Raw genomic sequence first — 12,145 nt, forward strand, 5'->3', positions numbered from 1 at the left:
CCATAAAGGAGCTTTTCCATCCATGTTATCATTTTTGTCATCCTATTCTGTACCTTTTCTACGTTCAATATGTCTATTTTTTAAAGATGGGATGACCAGAACTGCACACAATACTCAAGGTGCAATTGTACCATGGATCTATAACAGGGGAAGGTAACTTCGGTCCTGGTTTTCAGGATATTCACAATGAATATACATGAGATATATTTGCATGTCCTGCATCCATTGTATGCAAATATATCTCATGCATATTCATTGTGGATATCCTGAAAACCAGACCTGTTTGTGGCACTCCAGGACCGGAGTTGCCTATCTCTCATCTAAACAAAGGCATTATGATATTCTCAGTTTTGTTCTCTATTTCTTTTCAAATAATTCCTAACATTCGGACCGATGCAGTAAGGACGCGTAAGAAACAGTGCGGCAGTGCCGGGCGCCCGCTTGTTTGCCGCGCGCATATTTTGTTTCACATACCGCTCGTTTCAGTATTCAAATTAGACGCAAATCCAAGCGGCGTCCAAAGCGCGTCAATGAAGCAGTAGGTGTTCGCAATCCATTTTACTGTATAGAGCGGTATGCAGCGCCTATACAATATCCAGGATGCGCTGGTACCTGTCATTTCAAATGTCATTTAAAATGTCATTCCACCAGGTAAGTGGATGGTTCTTTTCTACAGACCCCGCTGCCTTGAGCACCCGGCCAGACGTCCAAGCCGCGACCTTGGACGACCGGCCAGGCGCTCAAGGAGGCGGTGCCTCCGATCATGGACGCCCAGATACAGGCGGGAAGGTCCATGAATGGATGCTGTGACCTTGGACGTCCGAGGTTGCGGCTTCCGTTCATGGACCTTCCCACCTGTAGGCCCCGCTGCCTTGAGCGCCCGGCCGGACGTCCAAGTTTCCCAGTACATACATGGATATGCCACACTGTGGATTCTCTGGTGTACAGTTTGACTGGCAGCACATAAAAATTATTTAACAGTACATACATGGATCTGCAACACTGTATTCTCAAGTTTGTATTCTCAGCTATGCATTCTTATTTCAGCATCTACTACAGCCTTATTCTAGACGCAGGAGGAAGGCTCCGTAGAGGCGTCCGTAGAGGTGTCCATGTCTCCGCTGGACCCCGGAGCCTCAGGACGCCTAGCGGACGCCCATCTCTCTGGTGCCTGTAGAGGCGTCCATGTCCAGAGCCTCAGAGATGTACAGTTTAACCCTAGCCTGGCGCGACTCCCATCTAACGCCAGGGACAGGGTAGGCGGTAAATATTCAGGTTAAAGATGCGGTAAATAAACTGGTTAACAGGGTGATAATTTGGGCGCACGTTACTGTATCAGAGGGAATAGCTAATCCGATCATTAACATGTCATATACATGCAGCGGGCGGAAAGGGATACGCGTCCTTTTCGGCAAGCGGTAAGGATACATAAAAGCAGATACTGAATCGCGGGTACGCCTTACGCGTCCAAAACGTGATTCCAAAGCGGGTTAAAAACCGGGTAAACACGGCCACGCTTTACTGTATCGGCTCGATTGTTTGTCTTTTTGACCACTGTCACACATTGAGTAGAAGTTTTCAAGTTAGTGTCTACAAGGACTCCGAGGTCCTTTTCCTAGGTGGTGACTTCTAATATAGAACCCACCACTGTGTACCTGAAATTGGGGTTATTTTTTCCTCCACGCATTACTTTGTACTTATCTACATTAAATTGCATCTGCCATTTTATCTGGCTAGTCTAATCTCGCAAAGTCTCTGCTATTCCGACTTAAAACATTTTTGTATCATCTGCAAATTTGGTCACCTTTCTCATTGTTCCTTTCTCCAGAACATTTATGAATATGCTAAATAGCACATGTCTCAGGCAGGTCCCTGGAGTGCTCCACTAATGACCTTTCTTCATTTGGAAAATTGACCATTTAGTCCTACCCTCTGTTTCCTATCTTTCATCCATTTACCAAGCCACAGTAGGACACTGCCTCCTATCCCATAACCTCCCAATTTCCTGAGGAATGTTTTATAAGAGACTTTGTCAAATGACTTCTGAATATCCAAATACGCTTTATCAACCAGCTCACCTTTATATCTGCATGTTTTACGCCCTCAAAAAATCTAGTAAAGCAAGAGTATATCTGTAGCATATACCTATTCTGCTCCTCGGACACCATAAACTTCGAAGAAGAAAGGAATGCGCCAGGTGAGGTTTGAACCCTGAACCTTGGCAGTAACCCAAAGAAAGTATTGTTCTTTAAGTACCACTCGCTAACCAATTGCACCACTGAAACCTCTTATTCTTTACTTAAAAATATGAAGTTTAAATTTTTTTCTGTGTTTCATTAGAAAACTGTAAGGGAATTCAGTCAGTCGTTTCAGTGTTTTGGTTAAATATTTCACGCAGGTTGTTCCTGCTTGTGGTTCACACTGATTTAGGGAAATGGAAACAAATTGTTCTGTTGGAATGAAACAGTGAAGTTTGATTTTTGTTTCTATGGTGCGTGCAATTTTTGATTTTTAATGCCTTTTGCTTTTATGATTTTACTGTTCTTATGCTGTCTAATTGAACTTTTATGCATGTATGTAATTTACCTGCCTAGAATTGGTGATAGACTGGATATACATTTTTTAAATAAATAATTAGTCCTTTTTACCTGAACTTAATGCAGTGACATTTTATCTCCCAGAAGAGACAACTTACACAACAGTTAGTAGCTTAAACACCAGGTCTACAGCAAAGCTTTATCCACCTAGTTAAATCATCTTAATTTAGTAATTTTATTTTTCCCCTTTCATTGTTATTTGCTCAGTTTTTTAATGTTTTTTTTAATATGCTTTCTGATTTCACAATTCTTGTTTTATTTCGTTTTTAGCTTTTATTTATTCTATTTCACATTTTTATTGTACATTTATTTAGTATTCTCTCATTTTATTATGGTATATTTTAGTTGTCAGTATTAGCATTGTGAGGTTTTTTTTATTGTACATCACTGTTTTACAAATGACATTCTTTTGAAGTATTTTTTCTTTTTAAACTTTAGAGAACTTTATTGCTCTTAAAATTGATGGACTGATAGCATTGGAGAGAGCCAGTGCAGGCTTTCTCACACACAACTTTGAGAAGCATCTGAATCCTAACTAACATTAGCAGCACAGTTCATATCTTGACTTTGAAGTGGTTTAGTAGTATAAATTAATTTCTACTCTGGAGCTGCTGATATTGCCAGATTAATTTCATTTGTGGCATAAGCCGGATATGAACCTTGGATGGCAAAAGAAGGTTTAGTGCATTAAGCTTACCCTACTGCACTACCAAGTTCAAAAGCTATTAAGCCTAATGAATAATGTGTTTCAATCTTTGCAGAGGACTATATGACATTTTTGTAACTAGAGATAATCAGTCCCACTGTGTTGGGCGTTATGATAACCGTGGAAGTTTTGGAGAGCTAGCTTTGATGTACAACACTCCTAGAGCTGCTACTATTGTTGCCACAACAGAAGGAGCCCTTTGGGGACTGGTAAGTAGAAATACACTTAAATACAATTAGAAAAGCCAGTAGCAATTTATAGCAATGTTCTTTAACACCAAGTACCCAATAGAATTTACTGTGATTTATATTGTAGCCTGTGCCAAATGAAATAATGCAGGTGAGTACAAATCTGGTCCTCTAGGATAAGAATGTCTAGAATTTGAGATAAAAATGAATGAAGGTACAGAAATCTGCCTAAGGTTATCCTCCATTTCCTTCTTTCTCAAGTAAACTCCTATTTCTTGAGGTATATCCTTTTATATCATCATGCCTAAAACATGGTTGTTCAGTATCAGCAGGAGTTTAGAATGGTGTTTATGGGGAAATCCTGTTCAGGTGATTGCTATTACCATGTAGGACAACATCCATAAACACAATTGTGATAGAAACAAAATAACTATGTGCTGCTGAATTTTTTATGATAGCAGGGAGAGCTTGTTATATCTTTGGGTTTTTCTCGCATTTAATGGAAGGGATTTTTCTTGTGACTGACTGAAGGAATTCTGTGCTACACAGAATTTGTCTCCCCGCAGAATTTGGCACTGCCAAAAGGTAACAATGGGAACAGTGGTCAGCAGCCACAGGTTGGAAGGAAGTGTCATTGGTTTCTGCATGGGACTGGGATGGAGGTAGCATCATTCTTTGCATCAGCTTTCGAGGACTGAAGTGGAGGAAATGATTTCATTTTTGTATCATGTTGCATAGACTGGAATGGAGGAGGACTCAACAGTATCAGCATTGGACCACACAGATCGGAATGAAAGATGGTGAGGTTGAGCCAGGAAGAATGGAGGGCTCACTCTTGGTTAGGGGGGGAGAAAGAGGAGTTGAGCCTGGAAGAGGTTGGGAGAGAGGGGAGGGAGGAAGTTGAGGCCTGAGGAGGGAAGGGGGGAAAGAGTGGCAGAGAGGTTGTCCCTAGGGAGAGAGTGTGGTGGGATTGTTCCTGGGGGATGGATGGAGGGAGAGAGAGTAGAGGGGTTGGAGAGGGGAGAGAGACAGACCATAGGATTCAACTCTGGAGAAGAGGGGGGAGAAAGCGGTGGGGGTTTGGCCTGAGTGAAGGAGAAGAGAGGGTGTGGTGTGGAGGTTGGGCCTGGGCAAGGGAGCATAAAGGGATCAGTCCTTGGGGAGGAAATGAGAAAGAACAAAGGGTTTCAGGCCAAGGGAGTAAATTACTTAGATGCTGATTTATATTGTTTATAGATTTACTATATGCAGAAGTTTACATTTTTTTGCACAGATTTCCCCCGGGATTAAATGAGATGGTTAGTGTAAATGAGACTGCCATGTTTCTTGTTTAATTTAATTTTAGTTTGTTTTTGAGTATGTAAATTTTCTTGCAATCCGCTGAGTACTTCAGATCTTGCGGACTATACATTTTTTAAATAAATAACTCTCCCTTCCTCAGTTGAGCATAGCCCTGGATCAGAGGAATTAGCATTGGTAGCTCCTGTGATGAAAGCATAAGGCTCACTCTCTGTCAAGCACTGCCGGGGACCAGAGGGTTTTACCAGTTGAGGTACTTGATTCTCTCTCTTCCTCTTGCTCTTCCCCTCCTCCTCCTTTCCCCCCATCACTGCTCTCCTCTCCTTTGCCTCTCAATTTAAATTAAAAAAAAAGAGAGAGAGAGAGGCTGTGAGAGAGCAAAGAGGCACTGCAGCTTGCAAATTAGTTTGGAAAAAAAATTGGAATGAGGAGAGTTCATGGTGAGGAGCGACATTAGCAGCGGAGAGTCGGGGCTGATCAGTGGCAGGCTTGAGTGAGGCTCCAGATGTATATTTAGTTATTTGTTTGATATATTTGTTAATCATTCTGGGGGGGGGGGTGTTTTGGGGAGTATGCTTACAAAGGAGAAAGCCCATGCCCTGCATCACCTGTAGAGTTTGGCGCAGCTCTCGAAGAGGGCATGATATATTTCTGTCACAGTTGCTTGGAGGCACAGTTTGCTGTAGCTCCTCAGATTTGAGGTTTTTGGGGAACTCCGGTACAGACCCTTCAGCGGAGCTGCTTGCATAGAAGGTTCCCACCACTGAGGACTGTGACCTAGTAGGAATAGCAGCCATTTTAGGAATGCATGGATAGGAAACATTTTCAAGACCCCTCTACTTTACCCTACGGATTAGTGGATAAACTAGATTCTGTGGCATTAAGTCCATCCTCAGTTCCCCTGAAAGCCTCCACCTTCATGACTCAGTATAACAGAGTCCTTTTTAAGAGGATCCAGGATTTTTCTGAATCTTTACCAGAGCAACTCCAAAGTCAGCTTTATGCCCTGGCTCAAAAAGTTCTGGATGCTGAAAAACACGAGGTACGCGCCGCATATGATATTTTTGACACTGCCTCTAGAGTGTCTGCAGCGGGTATTAGTGCAAGAAGATGGGCCTGGCTCAAATCCTCAGACTTAAGACTGTTGTGGTTATGTATGTTTGAATCCTTGGGTGCTGTGGGGATGACCACGCCCACGGGGAGGAGCCCCGTGAGGAACCACAGCACTGGGCTAGACTCTGAGACACACACACACACAAGTTCTTTTATTAAACAGCTTTGTAGAAAGCCATCAGCGGTGGCAGTAGTGAGGCAGTTGCAGTCTCAGGGTCCTCGGGAGAGGGAGCCCTTCTCTCCTGGATTACGTCAGGGGGTTTTGCAGCAGGTATTCCCCAAGGAGACACTGTGGAAGAGAGAGACTGATGATTAAAGTACTCACTGGATGTTAGCTGTATGTTAGCGATTCCACCAGGTATAGTTAGAGATACAGGCACTGAGGCAGGGAGAGCAGGCCCTCGAAAGAGTACCTGTTCCCTGTAAGGCACCTGAAAGAAAAAAGAGGGCCCCCGAGGAGCGGGTACCCAAGTTAGCATACCCTGAAGGGCAGAGAGGAAAGCTTCCTGCAGGCAGCACAGAAGCGGAAGAGTAGCGTAGACAGGAACGGATTCGAGTCCTTGCTAACTCTGTGAACTAGCAAAATGATGAGGGTAATATACCCGGATGGCGTGACGTCAGCATGAGGGAATGCCCTCGAGGTTCGCGCCAAGGGTGGTACAAAGACTTGGGTTGCGCGCGCGCAGCCTAGTAGGTCCTGGGAGGAACAATGGCGGAAGGCAGCAACGTAGCCGTTCTGGGGACACCAGAGAGGTCGGCAGGGAGATGTGACAGTAGCCATCTTTCCCAGGTGAGCAGGAGGAGCCATGAGCAAGGTGAGGCAAATGGGACGAAGCCGTCGAAGACCGACGAATGCAACAAAGATCAGAAGTGCAAGACAGGTTAGCTGATCTACCCTGTGTAGGCGATAATCTCTTCAGTGAACAAATCCGAGAGACTGTGGCGCAGCTGAAGGACCATCATGAAACGCTGTGCCAGCTCTCTTCTGTGCCGTCTGAGTTTCCATCCACCCCAAAGAGAACTTTCAGGCGTGACTCTAAAAGGCCAGCCTACAAGCCAAAAAAATTCTATCCTCCGGCTTCTAGAGGTCGTCCTTCCAGACCTTACCAAAAAGGTCAATCCAGACCGTCTCGGCCTCAAAAGTCTCAGCCTGGGCCAGCGTCAGGGTTTTGACTCCTTCCTAGAGAGAGTGTAAGCCAAATTCCTCTTCCATCCATACCGGTCGGCGGTCGGCTCTGCCACTTCAACAACATTTGGCATACAGTCACCACAGACCAGTGGGTGCTTGCGGTAGTCACTCAGGGTTACCATCTAAATTTCCTGACTGTTCCACCGGACTCCCCACCTTGGCTGACGTGGGGAACTTCTGACCACTCTCTCTTGCTCGAACAGGAGATCTCAATCCTCCTCAGAATCCGAGCAATAGAACCAGTGCCCCTCTCCCAACAGGGGCAAGGGTTCTACTCCTGGTATTTTCTGATACCAAAAAAGTCAGGTGGTGTACGTATGATACTGGACCTCCGCACCCTAAACACATCTTTTTTTTTTTGTTTGAAACGTTTTTATTGGCAAACAGCTCAGTACACAGTCACAAATGGATTGTTAAGTACCGAATACATAAACATGTTTAACATCATCATATCCTAGCAACACTGAAAATCTATGGTTAATGTAACACTATATGCTCTATGGCTGTTACCTTTTATGGTAACAGTTCCAACATTCCCTGCCCTCTCCCCAATGCCCCCCCCCCCGCCCACCCCATCCCCCCCTCAGAACCAGACCAATTTGTAGATGGAAAAAACATCAAATGTACACAAAACAGCAATAGGCCAAACCTTTCTGCGCCGAGCTGCACCGTGAGACCGAGGACTACTCCCCCGCCACATCTGAGAATAGGGTGATCTGGGGCAGCTGGAAAATTAGATACACGCCCAGGTTTACCTCTCTGATAACCATACTTCCCTGAGTGTTAACAGGTGAACACCCTGCAGTCAAAGAGGAAATCTATAAACCATAAGAAGACATGACAGGGATCCTTCAAATATAGATAAGCAAAAACCAGTCATCAAAGAGAGCCACCTTGGGTCTTTAGCCAGGTACTATAGGGGTGCCAGATTTTCTGAAAAACCAGGACACGATCCTGTTGCTGCGCTGTAAGCTTGCTGAGCCCATAATAGGAGTGCAGTCGTTGATGGATAGATGCCAGCGTTGGCACGCATTGTTGCTTCCATTGTAGCGCAATTTCCGCCCGTGTGGCTATGAAGATTTGTAGAACCAGCTTCTGGGCTGCAAAGGGAACATCCAGAATAGGGAGGCCAAGGAGTGCATGCCAAGGTTTTACTACAAGAGAAATATGCAAGTCCTGTGTGATCCAGTCGAATACAGCACTCCAGCATTGAGATATCTTAGGACATTGCCATCAAAGGTGGTAATAAGTACCTGCAACTGCACAACCTCTCCAACAGGTATCCGGTACATCCGGCGCAAATTTGTGGATGGAAACCGGTGTGTAGTGCCATCTGTAAATCAGCTTGTAGCAATTTTCCTGGAGTCCTGTTGAGATGGAACATTTGGTAGCCTTTGTATAAATCTGCTCCCAGTCCTTATCAGACAATGTGATACCAAAGTCCATGTCCCAAAGCTTCTGATGCCTTGGTGGAGCCAAGGTTCGTCCACTCAAAAGTCCATAGATCTTAGAAATCACACCCCGTATTGAAGAGGCATTTTTACAGTATACTTCAAATAGTGTCCCCTTGACTCTGATGGACCCAGTCCCAAGGCCTTTGGTCGTGAAGTGATAGATTTTAGCATATAACAAAAAATCAACAGTGTCAATACCATATAGCTGACATAACTGCTCCCTTGTCACCAGAGCCCCTTGGCGATAGACATGACCCAATTTACTTATGCCTGCCTGTTGCCATCATTTGTGTAAGGCAGTACCCTTCCACCCATGGCACCACCACATTGGTAAATAAATATGTCATCATGGAGAAGGGCTCCGGTCCCACCAGGGCCCCTCGCCACTGAGTCCAGACTCGCATAGTAGTGCGTAGGGCAAAGGGTAAGTTGGAGGCGGATGTTCGGAATACAAATGGTTGCCAGGGAAGGCTGTCAATGGGAAGACCACCTATGCACGCTTGTTCTAGTTTCACCCATTGAGGCATATCCCCGGTTCCATGCAGTGCTACTAAAGCTCGCAATTGAGCTGCCCCAAAATACCAGGAAAGATTTGGTACCTGCAACCCCCCCCGAAGCTTTGCACGAAACAGAGTAGATCTAGCTATTCTCGGGGGCCTTTTCCGCCAAATAAAATGGCCCAACACTTGTTGCCATTTCCGAAGCAAGGCATTTGGTAAGTGGATGGGTATAGTTGTAAAAAAATACAGGAAGCGGGGCAAAACGTTCATCTTAAGTATAGCTAGTCTACCTAGCCAGGAGTGTGAATGTTCTAGCCATTGATCAAGATCGACACGTATTTTAGTAAGTAGAGGGGTATAATTCAGGTCATATAACAGATCATTGTGTGAGCCTAATCGAACACCTAGATATTTGAGGGATGTCGTTGTCCACCGGAAGGGATAGTCGCGCTGCATGCACTGAGCCTCGCGAATAGGTACCATCAAATTTAGAATTTCAGACTTGTCAAAATTAACCTTCATGCCCGATTTCGATGTAAAGCTGCCCAATTCCTCCACTACTGCCAACAGAGAGCGCTGCGGATCAGTCAGGGTAAACATTACATCGTCAGCAAATAGGGAAATCTTAAATTGGTTATTTCCCCTGCTAATCCCCCTGATGGCCTCATTATTGCGTATGCGGATAGCAAAGGGTTCTAAAAAAATGGCAAATAATAGTGGAGAAAGTGGACAACCCTGCCTTGTCCCCCGTTGGATAAAAAATTGAGACCCATAACTCCCATTGACTTTAACTCTAGCTGCAGGAGAAGCATACAACTTGTAAAGCCAGGTCATGAAGTTATTCCCAAACCCCATGGCCAATAATGTCTGAAAGAGAAAGTCCCAATGCGCAAGGTCGAAAGCCTTCTCTGCATCCAATGCAAGAAGGATAGCGGGCCTTCGTTCTTTATGCACTAGGTCTATAATGTCTACTATCCGGTGAACGTTGTCCGCAGCCAGTCTCCCCGGTACAAAGCCCACCTGATCATTATGAATAAGTCCGGGTAGTATAACATTCAGGCGTGCAGCCATTACCCGGGCCAGGATCTTCAAATCTACATTGATCAGGGAGATTGGCCGATATGAGCTGCATAACAGTGGGTCACGCCCTGGTTTGGCCAGCACAGTAATATCCGCAGTGTTAGCGTCCATCGTAAAGTCCGACCCATGGAGCAAAGAATTAAATGCCTGGGTCAGGGGACCTACCAAGGAGTCCGCGAATTTGCGATAGTAACTGCCAGTGAACCCATCCATACCGGGAGCCTTGCCAGGTTTAAGTTTCTTAATAGCAGCCAGAACTTCTTGTTGCGTGATATCTTTGTCAAGCATTGCCGTCTGTAGGGGTGTGAGGCAAGGTAATGGCGTATCCTGTAAGTACTCTTGTATATCCGCCTCGCGAATGGATTCATCCCGAGCGTATAAGTGTGAATAAAAGGACGTAAAGGCCTGGGTAATCTCCTCTGCGGATGTAACCACTTGGCCTTTAGGATCAGCAATTTGTGCAATAACCGTACGCGCTCGGGCTCCCCTCAATTGTCTAGCTAAAAGTTTGCCGGCCTTATTACCCCCCTCGAAATACTGTTGCCTGAGAAGGGTAAGATGGTGGCTAATAGCCGAGTCCTCCAGTGATCGAAGCTGGGATCTCACCTCGGAAAGCTTCTGATAAGTCTTTTTGGAATAAGTAAGACAATGCTGCTTAGTAAGTGTGGCAAGTTCTACCAGAAGCTGCGACCTATGCGCATTCCTTTCTTTATTACAATGGGCAGCTTTAGCTATGCATAACCCCCTAATGACCGCTTTGGAGCATTCCCAAACAGTCAGCGCTGACATATGCTCGGTCTGATTTTCCTGGAAATACTCTGCAATGCGACCCTTAAGGTCTTCTGCAAAAGCAGGATCCTTGAGAAGGCTATCAGTAAGGCGCCAGGTGCGTAGGCCAACCCCAACTCCCCCCATACAACAGGTCAACCACACCAGAGCATGGTCAGACCATGTAATATTATCAATATCTATCTTTTGTATCATTGTTTGCATAGTGGCGGATATGAAAAAATAATCTATGCGCGTGTATGTGGAATGAGGGTGTGAGTAAAATGTATAGGATCTGGAGTGGTTATATCGAGAATGCCATATATCTACAAGACCCCATTTTTCCAGTACCGACTTCCACGTACGGCGGGGCTCTAATTGGGTGGGCGCCCCGGAGCTGGAATCCTTAATAGGGATTCCAGCTCTGGGGAATCCCTATTAAGGATTCCCCGGAGCTGGATTCCCCGGGGAAACCAATAGGGGGGATTCCCCGGGGAATCCCCCCTATTGGAGGGATTATCCGGGGAATCCCACCAATAACCACCTCCCCCTCTGCATTCTGAAGCAGCACTGCGCTCAGTTTCTTTATAAATGACACTTGGCGCTGGTTTGGAAAGTATACATTAAAGAGAGTGTAAGTCTTCTTGTCTATTTTAACCTTAACAAGCAAGTATCTACCAGCGGGATCAGTTATCACTGAGAGCAGCTCATGTACAAATAATGATGAAACAAGTATCCTTCGTACTATGAGCCCAATAAGAGGTAGGATATTGCGGGAAGGTCAGCAACCGTGCATGCTGCTGTTGTATGTGGGTCTCTTGTATAAATACTATCCCAGCGGCTTGTCTCTGCAACTCCCGCTGAAGGAGTCGCCTCTTTTGTGGGGAGTTAAGGCCCCTTACATTAAGGGTCACAATTTTGGTTGCCATGTTGAAGCTCGGTGTACTACCCCCCTCCTGTCACCCTTGACAAGCATGTTCATACTGGCCATACCCACTATTGCCATTATCCCCAGATGGCCACCTAGCCTATGTCTCCTCAGGTCCACTCGCACAGTCCAATGTACTTGGTCGGTTCTGAGCCCCAAACATCCTACAGTATCCCGAAACCTATGGTGGGATACCCGACACCAGGAAGCCTGTGGCCACCGGTAGAGAGGCATAGCAAACTGGTACCTCCGTCCCTCCCCCCCACTCCCCGAGCCCAATCATCAAAACAGTACCACTCATAAGAATTCGAAAACATTGCAGT

The 12,145-nt window shown here is 45.5% G+C and overlaps 1 protein-coding gene across 1 annotated transcript in view; it reads left to right on the forward strand.

Annotated features, from left to right (window-relative positions):
• PRKAR2A (protein kinase cAMP-dependent type II regulatory subunit alpha) overlaps nucleotides 1–12,145 on the forward strand; it is a 394,405-nt gene that overhangs the window by 313,936 nt on the left and 68,324 nt on the right. Inside the window, exon 6 of the mRNA XM_029601279.1 lies at nucleotides 3,359–3,512. Within this exon, the coding sequence (XP_029457139.1) occupies nucleotides 3,359–3,512 (154 nt within the window). The remainder of the gene's footprint in view (nucleotides 1–3,358; nucleotides 3,513–12,145) is intronic.

This window comes from Rhinatrema bivittatum, chromosome 4, assembly GCF_901001135.1.
Source record: "Rhinatrema bivittatum chromosome 4, aRhiBiv1.1, whole genome shotgun sequence".
In the NCBI taxonomy this organism is placed as follows: domain Eukaryota; kingdom Metazoa; phylum Chordata; class Amphibia; order Gymnophiona; family Rhinatrematidae; genus Rhinatrema; species Rhinatrema bivittatum.